Source organism: Phyllobates terribilis, unplaced genomic scaffold (genome assembly GCF_046119375.1).
Source record: "Phyllobates terribilis strain yellow unplaced genomic scaffold, ASM4611937v1 Scaffold_11__3_contigs__length_659146591, whole genome shotgun sequence".
Classification (NCBI taxonomy): Eukaryota; Metazoa; Chordata; class Amphibia; order Anura; family Dendrobatidae; genus Phyllobates; species Phyllobates terribilis.
Window position 1 is genome coordinate 343,956,987 of NW_027362771.1, and position 20,428 is coordinate 343,977,414.

At 43.0% G+C, this 20,428-nt stretch overlaps 1 protein-coding gene across 4 annotated transcripts in view; it reads right to left on the minus strand.

Moving 5' to 3' along the window:
* ZNF609 (zinc finger protein 609) overlaps window positions 1-20,428 on the minus strand; it is an 86,974-nt gene that overhangs the window by 9,887 nt on the left and 56,659 nt on the right. For 3 of the 4 annotated variants that reach the window (XM_073652829.1, XM_073652830.1, XM_073652832.1), the window contains 3 exons: window positions 10,641-10,866; window positions 3,320-3,407; window positions 102-2,541 (listed from right to left, as the gene is read on the minus strand). In XM_073652829.1, the coding sequence (XP_073508930.1) occupies window positions 102-2,541; window positions 3,320-3,407; window positions 10,641-10,866 (2,754 nt within the window). The remainder of the gene's footprint in view (window positions 1-101; window positions 2,542-3,319; window positions 3,408-10,640; window positions 10,867-20,428) is intronic. The other variant, XM_073652831.1, reaches the window with a different exon arrangement.

The window sequence follows — 20,428 nt, forward strand, 5'->3', positions numbered from 1 at the left end:
GAAAATGTACTATTTTGTTCTTTGCAAATAACAAGTCCCAAGTTAACCATAAAAGGTCTGCAATCAATCATCCGAGAGCTAAAAGCAAGTTTATTTCTTACCTGTCTGTACCACAATACAGGATCCAGTCCAGCTTGCCTATTGCACTCTCCTACTGGTTTTGAAGGTTCTCCACTTTCCTTTGCTGTATGACCACTTCCTTCAGAAACCTTTGCTTTTAAGCCCTCTGCTTGCTGCACTGGGATCTTTGAGTCCTCCGGTTTGGGTATAATCACAGACTTACTTGTGTCTGGCCCAGAAACCATCTCCTTAGGCTTGCTAGGACCGGACTTCCCAAGATCGGTTAGACTTGGTGCCTTTGTGAGTGTTGGAGGTACTGAAGATTTGTGTTTCCATTCTTCTTTGAGGGAGACTTCTCTATCTCTCATAGCCATTTCTGCCTTCTTTTCAATGTTCCGTTGCTGCTGTTGTTGCTGCTGCTGCTGTTCCAGGGTTTGCCTTTGTTTCTGGTGCTCCTCAAATTGTTGTCTATATGAGGGGTTAGTGCTCAGCAGATGAGCATGATACCCTTGGTCGCTATAGCCATAAGGAGGCACATAGGCATACTGATTGTAATAGAGGGATTGCATGTACATATTTGGACGCTGTTGAATAACTGAGGGCTGTTGGCTAGTGCTGCTAAGCTCAGGCTTTTTTTCCTCTGGTGGCTCCACCTTCATTTTAACTTCCGTCACCTCCAGATCATCTTCTTTCTTAACCTTCAGTGGCTGACTTTCTGTTGTAGTCTGACCAGTGGGATTCATGGCACCTGGACTGGAATGTGCATAGTTGGGAGAATAGTATGTTTCAAAGGTCTGATAGTATGGGGATTCCTTGCTTTGAGGTTGTGGCGGAAAGAGAGACTTTTTGGCACTTTCCTTCACCATTTGCTCTGGATCCTTAACCTTTGTGCCTTCCAATTTACCTTCTCCGTCTTCACCTGCGTCTGAAATGTCAGAGTACGCTGGGCTGTTTGTTTTAGCTGAAGTTCCTTCTGCCCCATTTTGGGTTACCACATGTAATGGGGTCATGGGCTGACAAGGACTTGGATTTTCCATTCGGTTTGAAGTACTACTACCTCCACCTCCTCCCCCTCCTATGGACGGGCTTGGTGCATTGTCTGTGAAGCTATAGATTTTGTCAGCCTCGGCTTTTATGCTGGCCAGCCTACTCTGATGAGCATCAGAGCCGTTAATAAGTCCATCCCCTTTGTTTGCTGAATCACCAGGCGCTTCTCCAAAGGGACTTTTTCCTTCTTCTGGACGTCCTACTTTTATAGAGGTTCCAGGACTTTCATCCTCTCTTTGTTCTTTCTTCTTTTTATCCTTTTTCTTTTTATCCCTAGATGGAGTAAGGGCTGGATTAATACTAGATGGCTCTCCCATTACTGTTGGTTTGGGTTGTATAGGTTTAAGTTGTGGGCTGGTAGGCATGGCTTGGACAACTGTGGTGGTCAGGCCTGTGGAGGATCCGGGGCTCCCAGCAGTGAAGGTTGTAGTTTGAATAGTGTACATTTGCTGGGGTACTATTGCAGGTGCAATTGGCCGAGCAGACTTTACACTTTTAGATGAAGCCAACTTGTCAGGCTTACTGCCCCCATTTCCCTTCTTTGCCGCATCTTTTTCAGACAATCTTTTTTCCTGTGACTCAAAGCCGTCATTGCTCGTGTCATCAGCTGCCATGGGACCATCATCTGATCCATCATTAGAAAGAGCTCCAGGATCCGTATCTCCTTCAGTACCAATTTTTTTCTTGCATACAACCTTTCCTCCAAATTTAGAAGAGAGCGTAGGACTGTGTGGTTCAGTCAAACGAGCTTTAGGAGTTGCAGACCGTGCAGGAGAAAGGGAACCCTTCTGAGTTGGAAAGGTACCGTTACAACTACCCATGTCCAGATGAAGGTGCGGCTCCTCACCACACTCACTGTCTCCATCAGCCTCCGGTTTACTGTCATCATCTGTGTGTGCATGAGCCTGATGGTACTTCAGGCCATTAATGTGCTTGTATTTTTTGTTGCAATTAGGGTGAGGACAGTCTATTAATATTGGGGAGGAACAATTACGGTCCAGTGCAGCTGGTTCTACCTTAATAGAGCTTAATGGCACTGTTAACGGTAAAGAAACAGACACTGGAGCAGATGAGGATCCCATTGAGTTTGTGCGAGCGCGCTTGCTTCCCTTAGAGTCTTCAGAGCTGGAGGTCAGTTCCATGTCAGAAGGGGGCTTGCTTTTGCGTTTGCTTGCAGATGACGGACTAGCTTTTATATCATCTACTGGATTGCAGGGGGGTGGACGATGTTCGCTTAAATTCTGGCTTCCACGTCTCCCTTTATTGTTGGCTCCAGCTCGAGTCTTGCTGCTACTGCTGCTACTACTGCTTGCACCTTTATTGTCAGGGGCTGGTGTACCTTCTGCAACAGGAGCATTACTACTTGGCCGCATGCGTTTACCCCTCCCCCGTCCGTTCCGCATCTCCAAGTCACTGGTGGGAGAGTCGCAGAATCTGGAGGGGAAAGGGGAGAAAATGAAGAAGGTGAGTATTTCAATTTAAAAATCACTAACACAAAGTTTGGGTCATAGCCTAAAAGGGTGTTTCCCATGTCAGACATTTTTTGGCATAACCAGAGGAAATTCCATAAATGTGTGAAGGGATTCACATCCATCTCGAAACACCATGAACAAAGGTAAGGATATGCATGTTCACGTCACTCTAGTCACATCTATGTGAGCCCTGAAAATACCCATTTAAAGGGAACCCATCATTTCATGTTACACGAACCATGGGCAGCCTGAAGAAGACACTTATTGCAGCCATGTAGGTTTTACGCTAAAACGTTTCAGAGAAAACAGACTTTGAAAAGTTGCTCGAGGGCGATATGTCTTGCCCGACTAGTCCCAGGTGGTTTCTTCTCTCCCTGTCCCACTCACCATGCCTAACATGTCTCTTCCTGTACGTTGGCATAAGGAGAGACCCATCAGTCAAAGAGATTGGGGCGTGAAGAAACCACTAGGATTGGCCTCTAATTAGCCAGCCAAGGCACAGTCCTCAGCCGGATTTTCAAAATATGTTTTCTCTGAAACGCCACAACATTTCAGAGTAAAACAAACATGTCAGCAATAACGCAAGCAGTATCCAATTCATGACAGGTTCCCTGTACGTAGGGCTGATTTATTCTAGTTGACAAAACACAGTTTCAGGGTAGCAGATTCTCTTTTCAAACTTCATTAGATAATTTTAAAAACCAAGATAATTGTCAATTTTTATACAGACACAAACTCACCTAGGTGGAGCCCAGTCGTGCCGAGTGCAATCTAAGAGGGTGCCTACATAAGTCTTGTTTCTCCAAGTCACATTAACAACTAACATGCCTGTGAAAAAAGATAAAAAAATGATTACAGCCAACAGACAGTTGTAGAGCTCCAGGTAAGGAAGCATTGGATGCTCCTTACAACATGGATAAACATAGTTGTAAGAGGCTTGTCCAAAAGTTTTTCATTATGATTACTTTTTTTTTTGTTCTTTTAACCATGGAATGGCAAAAATATGTGCTCTTTTCTGCTGTCACAATTGATTACTTCTCGTCGCTCTTATAGAGATCAGATACCACTCTCACTAAGCAAAAAAGAGTGCGTTCATAAGCCCCACACTGTATATAGGCTATTCTAGGGAAAGAAGCCAGTATTTACATCTGGATTTTATTAGAAAACATTTTTAAACTTTTTGGATTTTTTTTTATGCCCATCAAAAACAAAATTCTGAAATATTCCAGTTTTCACACTGTAGTCACTCCAGCAAAGGCAATAAGCTACAGATTTATACAACTCATTGCAGCAGAGGATGGGGGGAGTAATACCAGCTCTACTGCCATGATGGGGGTGTAGACAACGCAAGATACCTACACTATACCCACATATAGGGCACATCTTCTCTGCCACCCCTGGGTCTGTGGGAGGGGGCTATCCTCTACCCCTAGGAGGCAGAATGATTGGTGACCACATTGTTATGCTGACACAGCCACATACATTTTAGTCTATATTTGCAATTACAGACTTCTAAACTGGCTAAGGGAAGGGTAAAAAAAATCTTTCTGGGAATATTCTTTCCCAGAGGGTTTGTTCATGGGCTGTGACGATCTTATGAAGATTTTAAATGCGGCCACCTTCTTTCCAGAAGATGACTGCATGTCATCAGCTAAAACAATCACTTATTGCTAATTTCACAAGAGAAATGACAGGTTTGTCTGAAACTGTGCATTTCAATCAGATTTAGCACTCATTCAGACAGCCGGTTTTCTAACGTATGAGAATAACGATCCTACTATCATCACTGATTGTATTCAGAGCTTCATCTGAGCGTTAGAGTTTGGTCTGAGTTTCATCAGTTTTTCTTGGATAAGAAAAAAAAAAAGTTTCTCTACCTTCTCCTATCTAAGATAGAAAAGAGGAAACAGAGTTAATGATGGTTTTAAATACATAATGTTTATTAGGCATAATTTAAAAAGGGCGTGTAACAAGACAGACTCAGAGAGGTCCACCACAGCAATCAGCAACACATACAATACATAACATCAAATGTGAATAGCATGTGCTAAGAAGGTAATATGGTAACGGCCCCCCTGATGAGGTCCCTGAGAAAGAAATTGCAAAATGTCCAATGGCCAGTAATCTAAGTAAGTGCCTAAGCAAAAATACAAAACAACAGAAGTAAACCGTACCAGTGTGGGATGAAGAGCTAAGGTGGACGAGAAAGCATGATACACAAAACGCGCGTCTGGCTATTGTCTATTTCAAATAATGCTTACTCAAGGGCAAGATGCCCTTAGCTCTTCATCCCACACTGGTAAGGTTTACCCCTGTTTTGACATTTCATAACTTTCCCAAATTGTTATGAAAACATTTACAGCACATACTGCATTGTACTACTGTACCCAATTAACTATATATTTTAGGAGCCGGAGTCTGTCCATTTTATACCTACTCCACTAAAATTGACACCGACTCCAGAGCCCCGTGTCTAACAGTCCACAAAAAATGGACAGAACGTGGATGGGATCTGAGAGAGGTCCAATTTTTTTCTCAGACCCATAGATTTGCATTGCATTTTGATCAGACACTTGGGGAAACAAAAAAATTGGACGTGAACAGCTCCCTAGATTATACTAAGTACAAGTTAGCGTCAGTACGGATAGAACGCAAAAAAACAGACATGTGAATGAACCTTTATACTAATATGTATGACCACCTTAAGATGGACCACCAGATTTCATAGTACAAACTGCAAATATTAATTGAAGAGATCTCCTAGACTTGATCAAACTGGAATACTTACTTTGAAAATCCATGTCAGAATGGCTGTATAATCCCTTATGAAAGTGTAAACTCATGAGAGCTCCTCAGTGTCCCTCCTCTCTGGTGCTGCTGAGATCTCACATTGCTCAGTACAAGCTGCAGCTGTCAGGCTGGATGGGCAGAGGCTGAATACATCTTGACTCATGAGCTTTCTCGCTCTTTCGCAGGACTCAGCCATTATTAGAGATTTTTAAAGTTAATACACGAGTGTCATCAGGTCTAAGAGATCATTTAATATTGTACACAGTCTATACTGTGAAATCTGATGACATCTTCTTGTAATAGATTGCAGCTGTTGTAAAGCATACATTCACTGCTGCACAGAATATACAAGCGACAAAGAAAATTAATGCAGTGGCCTCAAACAACTTGGCCACAACTTTGTAAAAAAAAAAAAAATATAGAGTACAGACCGCAATGTACAGCCTTCTGACCCAAACTCAATAGTCTCCATATATGTCTATGAGGCTGTTGTGTTCAGGTGAGACCCGCTGCCGGTCTGTACATCTTTCTCCATATTAGGACCGTGATATACGGATGTGTGTACCTGGCCTTAGTCTGAGTCTTCTTCATCCTTTTATGTATTTAATTTTTGTGTCATTAATTAAATGTAACATTGCCTTTAAAGGCAATCTGTCAGATCCCCTAACTCTTTTAAACTTGACCCCAATATATTTTAGACGTAATCTGGCAGTAAAATAATAAGCACATTTGCATGAAGCAATAAATACATTTGTGCAAAATCAAATGATACACGACTGCTCGTCACATGCGTCTCCACCGGCAGCCACTGTATGGGCAGCAGTGCTGGTCAGTGTGCGAGGAAGGCTGCACTATCAAGAGAAAGTTGCCCACCCCATTACTCCACAAGGTGTTGTCAAATCATGATTTATCCTCACAGTCACAAAAAAAATGGCACTTTTTCCCATTAAAAGGCAGAATTTTGCTCAGATTTTGTGATCAAAACAATAAACTGGAATTTGACCCCGAAGTGTAAAGTGGACGTTATAGGTACTGTAATATAAGCACGGGCTACGGTCCACACATCAGCAGCCTTCCCTGACTTATATTCAGAAAGCAGATGGCGGCACAGCTGCAGAACGCGGCTCTCAGCAGAGTAAGCAGGTATGTATGAGCCAGGTTTCTCTCAGACAGCACATCACCCCCGGGAATCCTGTGCTACATTAGATCAGGCGCTCACTAGTGGCATCGAACATCTGCTACTAAATCACCGCCGGAGCCAGGTAGGTGGTATAGTATGTGATGCGAATTCTGGTAGTATGAAAAAGCGACAGATGAGGTGAGAGAACAACCATACTGCAGCAAGTCAGACTAGGCTGAATGTACTGATGGGAAGGATGCGCGGATGGGAAGGATGCGCGGATGGATCGATGGGATAACGTGTGGATGGATCGATGCGCGGACGGATCATGTACGACTACTGCTTTTATTGTTTATATTTTAAAACAGACTTTATTTGCATAATGAAAAGTAATGAACTTTGTGTTTGTAGCGGGTTTACAAAAAAGTTGTGTCTCCAGGCACAGTCTGTTGTAAAAAAATAAACTGGTCTTTACTCACCCTCCCCAGGTCCAAGCCTCTGCCACTGTTCCGGATGTCTGCAGCACTGAAGTCATTTTGACAGCACTGCAGTGAGCTCAGTGGGTTGTGTAGTCTACGAGGGCAGATGCGCTTACTGCAGTAGTTGGCTGCAGCGCTGTCAGTGTGAGATGTCACTGCAGATGCAGATATCAGGAACGTTGGACCCGGGGAGAGGAGAGTAAAGTAAGGTTTTTTTGTTTTTTTTACCACAACAAGCTTTGCTTGGGGACATTACTGAGAAATACCATCAAAAGCTCTAATGGCAGTGAGCGAACAGCAGCATTCTTGTCTATACGTGCATGCACACTGGTGCCTCTGACTACACTCCACTCTGGGAGCAATCCTCCTATGGGACAATTATGGCGTAATATAGCACATGGGTTGGAGCACGCCAGTTTTTTTTTTTTCCCTTAGTGTGAAGAAACAAGTGTGTGCTTCCATACAAAAAATTAAAGGCACACAAAAGGTACAGTGTGGCCCACTGCAGACTACAAGTGCTGTATTACTGATCTGTACAACAGGCATTACATTCAGAGGCTGGAAACCCATCTACATCGTGTAGCTGGAGGGCACGGCCAATACATTATAAGGAACAGTACACCTATGTGAACACATTTTCAAGGCAGCAGCTTCTGAATGGGAAGTCAAATGCTCTTATTCACTGTTTATCAGATCATACTACACGGCCAAAAACTGTGCGGGGGTTGATTGAAAGAGAGCGGGGTCTCCCTTGTCAGTTAGTGTGTAAACTGTAGGGAGCAGAGTTATTTCTGATCCCAGCAGTTATGGCAGCAATCAGGATGTGTAAAACAAAGTGGACCTGCGGCTGATTGTACGGGCACAGGGATGATGCCCATATACATATATAGCACGCTGTAACAGTACAGTGCAGGTCTCTGACAGCTCTTGCTTGAGCCACACTATTATAGCGCCTGTCCTCAGGGGATTAAGGTTTATTTACTAAACCAGAGACTACCCCCATAACAATGGTTGTGTCATGAAGACAAATCTACATCACAGAAAAGGATCTCTTGCAAAGATGGCCTTTATCACAATACCCATCATGTAATACTACATTTCCACTACAGTGACCCCTTTAGGGAAGACGCCTGGTCAGCTGTTTGCCTGGGGTTCTGGAAGTGCAAATTGGGGCTAAGGTTAATTGGGTTACAAAATAAAAAAATGGTGTAGTTTCCTAGAGATTGGTTTCATTAATAAAACAATATTTAAGTAAAATTCACAATGTATTTTTAAGATGCCTTTAGTGCTGAGTATTTTTAAAAGGCCATTTCCATCTGAGTCATAAATGGCTGAGACGAGAATAACTCCGTCGAGGCTCTGACCACTGGAGGTAGAGCTACGGAAACAGATAACAGCAGCTGAGAAACTCCCATAGAAAATAAGGGGAGTTACAGAAACAGTGAAGCTGAACAGCTGTCGCCTGTTTCCATAGCTCCACCTCCAGTGGACCGGGTTAGTTTCATCACAACCATTTGAAAGGGTATTTCCATCTCCAAGATCCTATCCCAGGTGTAATAATAATAATATTAGCAAATACAACCAATTAGAAATGTAATATAGTTCTTCTGATTCGCTAGGTCTCTTAACTCATGTGCAGGCATTGCAGTAGCTTAGATATCAATGGTTACAACCACTAGCAACTAGCTAATGCTCACTAAATGAGTGGCTGTAACCATGGATACCTAAGCTACTGCAATACCCTGCACACGAGGAAGCGACATAGCTTATCCGAAGAACTATACTACATTTCTAATTGGAGGCATTTGCTAAAATCATTATTGCTACACCTACTACATATTGGGATAGGATCTTGGAGATGGGAATACCCCTTTAAGGCTAAGAAAAAAAATAACCCTTTAAGGCCTCGTACAAAAAGAAAAGCTAAGTGTATGGGGTAGGTATCGAGTAATACAATGTTGCTAGGGAAAAAAAACTTAAATAATGTCCACTGGAGAATGATATATGGTAATTCACATGCAATTTGATGTAGATTACATATGTCTTAGTAATCTAGGGGAGGAAAACTATGGCTCCACACAACTGTGCTACAACATAAGCTTTGCAAAATATCAGCCCTGCACATAAAAGGTAGAGTGAACAAGTTAGGAATCACTTTAAAAATTCATTTTAAAGGGATCCAGTCACGACTGTCACCAATCTGAGGGCAGCTTAAATCAGAAGACCTTGATTCCATTGGTGTGTTACATACTGAGCTCCCTACCATAAGTTTGATAAAAAAAAAACAAGTTGTATTATCTGCTGCTCTGCTAGTTCCTCTCAGTGATGAACTCATTTTAAGCTAACTCATGTCAATGAGTAAACGGCTTTCGGTCTAAACTGTGCATAGGCAGAAATCTGGCAGTCAGTCAGTGGTGGGGGACAGAGATATCCAGATCTCATAAGTATCGACGACTACATTTATTTTTTATGCTTTGCTTACATAGCTATCATATTCCGCAGCACTTTACAGATAGATTGTGAGCCCCAATGGGGTCATCACTGTCCACTATAAGCTTCTATTAATATGTCTTTGGAGTGTGGGAGGAAACCAGAGAACCCGGAGGAAACCCACGGAAACACGGTGAGAGCATACAAACTCCTTGTAGATGATGTTATAGTGGGATTTGAACCCAGGACCCCAGCGCTGCAAGGCAGCAGTACTAACCACCGAGCCACCGTGCTGCCCATACTACATAGCTGAAGCTCATCACTGACAGAACTAGCAGAGTTGCAGCAGATAAATCACTGTTTTATCAAAACTACTGCAAGAAGTCCAGTAAGTGACCCAGTGTTAGGATCAGGGTTTCCACTCCTACTTTATAATGCTCTATAAAAGGTGCAGCAGAAACTAGTGATAGATTGTCGTTAAAAGGATATTCCCATCTCCAAGATTCCATCCCGATATCTAGTAGGTGTAAATATAATAATATTAGCAAATACCTCCAATTAGAAATGTAGTACAGTTCTCCTGATAACCTATGTCACTTACCCCATGTGCAGGGCATTGCAGGAGCTTAGTTATGGTCGTTGACCACTCATAGTGACAGTTAGTTGTTAGTGGTTGTAACCATGGATACCCTAAGCTACTGCAACATCCTGCGCATGGGGTAAGCGTCAGAGCTTATCAGAAGAACTATTGTACACTTCTAATTGGAGGTATTTGGTAATATTATTATTATTACACCAACTACATATTGGGATAGGATCAGATGGGAATACGCCTTTAAGCTTACCACCCTGTCAGTAAATCAGACTGGAGAGACAGCCTGTAAGAGTGGCCTCTATGCTGACAGCGTCACACTGTTCTTGGAATATCTGAATGGCCTTGCATGTAATACTAAATTTCCCCTGCAGGCGAGATGCCTGGCTGACCGCCGCTTCTCTTGGAAAAAACAGCTGCTTGCTTTTCGGTGCCAGGAGCAGAACCCCAGGCTGCCTTCTGAAACTGCTCGTCTCTGGTGAAACAACCCCTTACCACAGAGCGCCTTGAAATGAGGGGATTGTGGGGATAAGTGTGCGCGAGTTGTACAATGGCTCCAGACAGATTGTAAGGTGCTATAATACACTTCTGTGCATCAACCCAAATATAAAACAATTGGACACTTAGTGCATAAAAAAATCTTCGCTTACCATCTTCTGTCTCTTGCCACACAATGCCTTCCAAATTAACACTGGTGCCTGGTTCACAAGGGCCAAGACATTCAGGCTCAGTAGCCAAAGCCACATCGCTGGTGTTGACACCCACAGATCTTGTTCGCACCATAATCTGCTCACAGGGAGACGATATGTCACTGCTGACCATGGGGACAAGCAGGTGCAGAGGTAGTCCAGAAGATGCACACACCGCGGATTCCATCTACAGGGAAGGATGTGAGAAACCATGTCAGTTGTACCGCAGAATCACAAGTCAGTCCACAAATTATAGATTTATTGAATAACTGCAGTCATAAAATTATTTTACATTATAATATCATGATGTATAAACTCATTGGTTTGTGGAGGTTTGTTTTTTTTAAATGGAATCTGTCATCAGGTTTTTGCTGCCAAATTGAGAGATGCACAATTTTAGAGACAGAGACCCCGATTCCAGCGATATCATGTTTCCTGTAGTTTTGATAAAATCACAGTTTTATTAGCAGGAGATTATCACGAGAGGACTAGTAAACATGCTGCCATGCAGTCCTCCATATTCATGAGCTCTGTATAACCTCACCCCCTCCACTGATTGGCAGCTTTCTGCCTATGCACAGTGTACACAGAAAGCTGCCAATCAGTGGTTTGGATGGCGTTATATACCGCTCAGGTTTTAGAGATCTGATAGATCTGCAGCAGAGAAAATTATGAGGTTATAAAAAAAGCAAAAAAAAACAACACGCGACTCAGTAAATGGCATAGCTGGAATCAGGGTCTCTAACAAATAATATATATATATATATATATATATATATATATATATATATATACATATACATATACATACACACACACACATATATGTTCACATACACACAATAAGAATAACAGGCAAACAAGAGAAGTTTAAAAAGCACAAATTAAAGGAAGTATTAGGCACTAAAGAAAAACACCAAAAACTACACCAAAAAGGCACAAATGCAATAATGAACTGGGCCCCTATTGTTTTCTTGGCAGCCTAATTTCTTACAGTCAACTCAGGAGCAGGAATTTAAAAAAAATCTCTGATTGGTGAAACAGTTTATAACCCAAAAACATCTAATGGGGCCAGGTCTCCCTTATGATCCCATGACCTTGTTCACCAATTCAAAGTGGCCATGAGCAGCCACGATTTCCATTGAAATGAATAGAGAGGGGGGTGTACTTGTACAAATCTCACTACAATGAAGCATCGTGGAATACAGTACAAACCAAAAGTTTGGACACACCTTCTCATTTAAAGATTCTCCTGTATTTTCATGACTATGAAAATTGTACATTCACACTGAAGGCATCAAAACTATGAATTAACACATGTGGAATTATATACTTAACAAAAAAGTGTGAAACAACTGAAAATATGTCTTATATTCTAGGTTCTTCAAAGTAGCCACCTTTTGCTTTGATGACTGCTTTGCACACTCTTGGCATTCTCTTCATGAGCTTCAAGAGGTAGTCACCGGAAATGGTCTTCCAACAATCTTGAAGGAGTTCCCAGAGATGCTTAGCACTTGTTGGCCCTTTTGCCTTCACTCTGCGGTCCAGCTCACCCCAAACCATCTCGATTGGGTTCAGGTCTGGTGACTGTGGAGGCCAGGTCATCTGGCGTAGCACCCCATCACTCTCCCTCTTGGTCAAATAGCCCTTACACAGCCTGGAGGTGGGTTTGGGGTCATTGTCCTGTTGAAAAATAAATGATGGTCCAACTAAACGCAAACCGGATGGAATAGCATGCAGCTGCAAGATGCTGTGGTAGCCATGCTGGTTCAGTATGCCTTCAATTTTGAATAAATCCCCAACACTGTCACGAGCAAAGCACCCCCACACCATCACACCTCCTCCTCCATGCTTCACGGTGGGAACCAGGCATGTAGAGTCCATCCGTTCACCTTTTCTGCGTCGCACAAAGACACGGTGGTTGGAACCAAAGATCTCAAATTTGGACTCATCAGACCAAAGCACAGATTTCCACTGGTGTAATGTCCATTCCTTGTGTTCTTTAGCCCAAACAAGTCTTTTCTGCTTGTTGCCTGTCCTTAGCAGTGGTTTCCTAGCAGCTATTTTACCATGAAAGCCTACTGCACAAAGTATCCTCTTAACAGTTGTTGAAGAGATGTGTCTGCTGCTAGAACTCTGTGTGGCATTGACCTGGTCTCTAATCTGAGCTGCTGTTAACCTGTGATTTCTGAGGCTGGTGACTCGGATAAACTTATCCTCAGAAGCAGAGGTGACTCTTGGTCTTCCTTTCCAGGGGCGGTCCTCATGTGAGCCAGTTTCTTTGTAGCGCTTGATGGTTTTTGCAACTGCACTTGAAGACACTTTCAAAGTTTTCCCAATTTTTTGCACTGACTGACCTTCATTTCTTAAAGTAATGATGGCCACTCGTTTTTCTTTACTTAGAATTTGTATTATGGCAAGAAAAAAGCAGCTAACAGTCTATTCAGTAGGACTATCAGCTGTGTATCCACCAGACTTCTGCACAACACAACTGATGGTCCCAACCCCATTTATAAGGCAAGAAATCCCACTTATTAAACCTGACAGGGCACACCTGTGAAGTGAAAACCATTTCCGGTGACTACCTCTCGAAGCTCATCAAGAGAATGCCAAGTGTGCAAAGCAGTCATCAAAGCAAAAGGTGGCTACTTTGAAGAACCTAGAATATAAGACATATTTTCAGTTGTTTCACACTTTTTTGTTAAGTATATAATTCCACATGTGTTAATTCATAGTTTTGATGCCTTCAGTGTGAATGTACAATTTTCATAGTCATGAAAATACAGGAGAATCTTTAAATGAGAAGGTGTGTCCAAACTTTTGGTCTGTACTGTAAGTGTGAATTTACATTCAGCAGAGTCAGCCAAATATCTGCAACCGCTATATCCACCTGAATGGTGTGCGCAAAAATCCATGTACTGGTCGCAGAAATAACACTCAGATGAATGGAACAGATTTCCAGTTACAGAAATTTCCATGAAAAGGGGTTTCTCTGGGAAATGATATGAATGAATTGGTAGTGACACCGTAGTGATTAATATCAACTGCGGCAGCCAGGTCTCCTTTTTCAGATGTTCTCCTCAAAAGGTTGTTTTTCAAATACTTATCAAGATCTTTAAAGGGGTTTTATGGTTTCAGAAAAGGAGTTTCCACCTGTAGTATCTTATAAAAGCAAAGAAACCACGCTTTACTCATCCTCCCTGGGTCCAGTTGTCTCCACTTCTCTGGGTGTCTGTTATTCTCAACAGCTCTAATATCACGTCCATAGCCAATCACCAATAGCCCATAGCTCCGTGTCTCTGTCTGAGTTGATGGCACAAACTGCTAAGATCAGTGATTGGTTGTGGCATTGTCAACCTGACTAGAGACAGTAACGGACACAGAGAGCAGCGTTGAAGACTCAGCCGGGACCCAGGTAGGGCGAGTCAAGGACATGTTTTGGTTTTATTTTTTAAGGAAACTGAAGCCGGGAAACCTGATTTCTTTTAAACCCCCTTAAAGCTAGATAGTCTATCCTAAGATTAAGTTATCAGTATTAATTAGTGGGGTTCCAACCCTCAGCCCCCTACGAAATCAGAGGCCGCAATGCTTGCGCGAATGCGACGGTGTCTTCAATATTTACATCGGCGGGAGTGGAAAGTGCTGGACCCCCATCAATCTTATGCGGATAGGCCATCAATTTTTAAATGATGAATAACCACTTTTAAAAAAAATGCTCTAGAGGGGATCCTTCTTTTTTTTTTAATTGAAACGCATGTATTTTGGCTAAAAATCATCTTTGAAATTGTGTTTTCTGTACCTTCTGTGTTGCACTGTACATTGCTGCCTGCAGAATGAGCTAACTCAGAGTCCATCAGGCAGCCTGTTTTGATGGTAGACTTTATAGCTCTTATCTTTGCTCTGAAAACTTCTCAGCTGATTTATGACCACCTGAAAGTTGAGCCAAATTTTATGATAGGAGCTCAGAAGAACAACGAAAAGAGTTATAAACTCTTGGTCAGAACAAGCTCACTGACAGATTCTCAGTCAAATCATTCTGTAGCCAGCAATGGTGCAAGGTAGATAGTAATGAAGGCAAACGGTGCCAAGTTTGCAATGAAACAACAGAATTTTTTTTTTTTTAATCAAAAAACATATTTCAAAATCCTACCTCCCCCTCCCTAAAGGTGTCCTTATCCTGTAAAGGACACGGAGATCTACATGGCTAGAACAAGTTCATCGGCATGTCACATGAAGGCGGAGAAATGAATGGCTGTGGAGCAGATACACAGCGAGAACACAAGGAGACGTTAATTACAGTAGGTCTGCTAATTAGCCAGCAGTCAGGGTGTTAATTTGCACAACGCACAGAATAATTAGCAAAGCTGCGCTCTCATCTAATAGCTGGCAGTGGGGCAGGAAATCAAAGTTTTCCTGAGCCAGCAAACAAGATGATCGTTACCAGAGTGGTTTCCCTCAAAGGGGGATTCACATCAGAGACCTCCGACACATCGAGCGAGGGCACGCTCAATATCTCAGCCCATAATGAAGAATAAGTGCACATTCTTCAGAATGTGGAGACCCTAATTATTAGGACTGTTGGGGGTTCCAGTGATCACACACTTAAAGGGGTTTTCCCATGAATAAAAGTTAATTTTAATCAATAGATCTTGGAATAATAATAATTTCCACAATTTGATGTGTTTAAAAATAACGTTCCTGTGCTGAGATAATCTTATAAATGTGCCCCTGTGTAATGGCGTGTCTGACCGTGCAGGAACATGGTCTGATCATACCACAGCTCCTGGCAGGGGAAGGACGCAAAAGAGTATACAGACATTACAGCAGGGGATCGCAGCTGATTCTGTGAGGTAAAACATTTTTTAAAAACAGGCAGGAAAATGTTTTATCTCACAAAAAGAATCAGCTGCGATCCCATGGTATCCTGTCTGTATACTCTTTTGCTTCCTCCCCTGCCCAGGAGCTGTGGTATGATCAGACCATGTTCCTGTACGGTCAGACACAGCCATTACACAGTACACAGCAGGGGCACATTTATAAGATTATCTCAGCACAGGAACATTATTTTTAAACACATCCAATTGTGGGAATTATTATTATTCAATGATCTATTAATTAAAATCAACTTTAAAATTTCCTTAGTTCGTGGGAAAACCCCTTTAAAGACGATCTTTCACTCATTTATTTAAACAGAGTACCTCCTCCAATGGCCGCTGCTCTGCTGATTCTGGAACTCTTTCTTTTCGTTCTGTGCCCCTCCGTTCCAATGATGTGCATTAAGGTGTAAATTTTCTAATCAACCAACTGGGCGTATACCAGAGAACTTCTCTGTGGGCATGGCAGTGTTCTGATTGGCCAGCATGAGAGGGGGAAAAAAAAGAAAGCGCCTACAGAGAAGATCAGTGGTATACATCCAGTTGGTTGAAGGGAAAAGATTTGCATCTTTACCAGGTGGCGGGGTGGATGGAGCATAACTAAGGAACAGAGGGGCATAACTAAGGAACAGAGGGGCACAGAAGAAAGAGAAACACTGTTCCAATAGTCAGTGGAGCAGAGGCAATTGGAGGAGGAACTCAGGTTCTCCAAAGGGTTGTGTTACACTATCTACAGCTCTCCTGCTCACATCACATCAGCTGCTGGAGGAGCATGGGACCACACAAGTCCATCAGCCCCCCTCCAATTATACTGGTTTTCAGTTGGAGGAGGCTAATTGGCAGGTCGGGTCCTCTATTAGCCGCCATTTTGTGGACATGAGAATTGTGAGGAAGGCTACAACAACAAGGCTAGGAAGAGAACCTGCAGTACTTATATATTAGTAAGTGCCACTAAAGCATGGCCCCAACACATGACACTTTTTCTACTAAAAGAATGTCCCTAACACATTTGGTAAAATAAAGTGGCCAAACCCTTTAAGACCCCGATAAATGCCCATTCCCCATCATGTGCCTGTGTAATCATCAGCTGATGAATAAGCACAACACTTGTCTGTGGCAGATTGGATGTTTTATACAAGCCATTAAATAACTGTTAGAAGCAACACATCATGCTGGGTGAACGGGGATGTCGTGCTGATAACAGGCATGCTGCATGAATGATCACTCTGTCCCCTTACTGTCTGTAACCGTCCGCGTGAACAAGCCTTCAATTAAGCAATGACCAGCCAATCAACGGTCGTTCTGGACAGACATTTGCCTATGTAATTTAACCTTTGAAGTGAATTTGTCAACAGGTTTTTGTTACTTCATCTGAGAGCAGCATAATGTAGGAAAAGAGACCCTGATTCCAACGATGTGTCATTTAGTTTACTGGGTGCAGCAGCTCCGATACAATCATTGTTTTCTTTGCTGTAGATGTAGCTGTGCCGACACTATAGCTTTCCATGTATATTGTACATTGACAGTAAGCGGCAAAATCAGTGTCGGGGGCGGTGTTGGACCAGGAAGCACAAGGTTAGCTAGTCCGGAAGTGATAATCTCCTACTGATAGAGCACTAATTATATTGAAATAACAGCACACAGCCTAATAAGTAACACATCACTGAAATCTGGGTCTCTGCCCCTACCTCAAGCTGCCCTCAGATTACACAGCAAAACCCTGCTGACAGATTCCCTTTAAAGAGTCACCCAGAAGTAGGAAAACATGGCTGCTTTTTTCAAAGACAGCACCACCCGGTCATGGGTTGTGAATGATATTGCTGGTTAGTGCCATTCACTTCAATAGTGCTGAGCTGCAATTCACTGTTTTGGTGAATTCTCAAGACCGCTTTGTTGCGGAAACTTCTGTGACTATTCCATTATCCTGAATGAGGTTTGCCACAAAAATAAGCACATTCAGGGGATACAACCAATTCTCAGTAGCAGAAATTATTGACAAAAATCTGGGTGTGAAATTTCTCTTCTATCACATCCAATAGCTGCACCATAAATGAACATGGGTCAGCTACTTTAGCCTTAGGGCATATAACTATAAAACGTATATAGATGAGCTATCATTTGGCCGACAGCCATCCCATATACCAAACATACCTGATCTAGTTTTTATGGTGAGAGCAGGAATAAGTGGCACTAAAAAGTGCTGAAATGATGCATTCATGGAAACAAATGTGGACAAGAAATGTCCTATATATATTCTGATGTGGACCTGATAAAAAGCTTTACATTTTGCATAGGAACAGAACTGTCATGCAGCAACGAACAGTTGACAGCTTAGCGAGGACAAGACACCGTAGAACTGTATGCTAGTAGATATCTATAGATCCGGTTATTTACTGACAGTGTTCAGTGGTACTGATCGCATTTCAGTTCCTTTAGATTTTCACATGGATACGAGTGTGCAGCCACCGGAAAGGCGGAAGAGACAGAGCCCTCTTCAGTACGGGAGCCTCCGATGGGATGCACAGCACTATTCTCAATAACGGGAGCCTCCGATGGGATGCACAGCACTCTTCTCAATAATGTGAGCCTCCGATGGGATGCATAGCACTATTCTCAATGTGAGCCTCAGATGGGATGCATAGCACTATTCTCAATGTGAGCCTCAGATAGGATGCATAGCACTATTCTCAATGTGAGCCTCAGATGGGATGCATAGCACTATTCTCAATGTGAGCCTCAGATAGGATGCATAGCACTATTCTCAATGTGAGCCTCAGATGGGATGCACAGCACTCTTCTCAATAATGTGAGCCTCCGATGGGATGCATAGCACTATTCTCAATGTGAGCCTCAGATGGGATGCATAGCACTATTCTCAATGTGAGCCTCAGATAGGATGCATAGCACTATTCTCAATGTGAGCCTCAGATGGGATGCACAGCACTATTCTCAATAACAGGAGCCTCAGATGGGATGCACAGCACTATTCTCAATAACAGGAGCCTCAGATGGGATGCACAGCACTATTCTCAATAACAGGAGCCTCAGATGGGATGCACAGCACTATTCTCAATGTGAGCCTCAGATGGGATGCATAGCACTATTCTCAATGTGAGCCTCAGATGGGATGCACAGCACTATTCTCAATGTGAGCCTCAGATGGGACGCACAGCACTATTCTCAATAACGGGAGCCTCCGATGGGATGCACAGCACTATTCTCAATAACAGGAGCCTCAGATGGGATGCATAGCACTATTCTCAATGTGAACCTCAGATGGGATGCATAGCACTATTCTCAATGTGAGCCTCAGATGGGACGCACAGCACTATTCTCAATAACAGGAGCCTCAGATGGGATGCATAGCACTATTCTCAATAACAGGAGCCTCAGATGGGATGCACAGCACTATTCTCAATAACAGGAGCCTCAGATGGGACGCACAGCACTATTCTCAATAACAGGAGCCTCAGATGGGATGCATAGCACTATTCTCAATAACAGGAGCCTCCGATGGGATGCACAGCACTATTCTCAATAACAGGAGCCTCAGATGGGATGCATAGCACTATTCTCAATAACAGGAGCCTCCGATGGGATGCACAGCACTATTCTCAATAACAGGAGCCTCAGATGGGATGCATAGCACTATTCTCAATGTGAACCTCAGATGGGATGCATAGCACTATTCTCAATGTGAGCCTCAGATGGGATGCACAGCACTATTCTCAATGTGAGCCTCAGATGGGACGCACAGCACTATTCTCAATAACAGGAGTCTCAGATGGGATGCATAGCACTATTCTCAATGTAAGCCTCAGATGGGATGCACAGCGCTATTCTCAATAACAGGAGCCTCAGATGGGATGCACAGCACTATTCTCAATAATGGCTCTTAAGCCTGATAGAGTCTTTTGAGAATTTTGCTGTGAACGCTTATTTTCATGGGGATGTCAAGTGGCATGCACTTCATAGGGGCACTGCTCCTCACAAGCTGTGCCTGCCGGTGGCTGGGGAGAGGTTAACCTGATTTAATGCACGTCAGTAGTCTCCAGCAGCAAGGCGCCTAATGAACCAAGAGAGGTGGTAATGGAGGTGGCGATAGGGAAGAGTGAATAGTGGGAGGTGGGAGTGTGAAGGCGAGGATGGCACAATTAGAATACCTTTTATAATCAGGATCTCTATGGCAGAGATAAAGCAGCTCAGAGGATTTGAACACAATTATTTCCATACATGCACACTATCTGCATACAAATAAATATATAGAACGATATTTCGAGGAAAATTTGCATAGTAACACGTGCCCAGGAGAGGCAGCCTGAGACGCACACACAGACATGTACTCACCTGACACTCACCCCTCCTCCACACAATCCCCCACCGCTCATAATCACACCCCAGTACTACCAACCTCACACAGCCGCCGAGCCTTTATTTTATCATTACCTGGAGGTTGGGAGGAGACGGCGTGAGCCTAGAGACTGGGGAAGGGGTGGCTAGTAGCCCCTGATCAACACCTACAATTAGAGAAGGCTTGGGAGCAATACCACTGAGATGAGAAGGAGGAATGAGAGAAACAAAGGAGGAAGGAAAACCAATGCCGGGGGAGAAGCAGAAATAACAAGGGAAATTGCTCTCATTGATGCACACAACCTAGAACAAAACCTGCTGCTACAATATACTTGACTTCTACCATTGTAATCAGCATGGCAACCATCAGAAATTAGCAAATCGGCCTTGAAGGTCTCCGCCGGGAGGATTTTTCTCTCAATCATTCTCTACATAACAATGCGTCATTTCTGTTTCTCACACTGGATCATCCAGATATTACTGCTAAAAGCCAGGAAAAGTTTATATACGGAGTATAGACTAGCA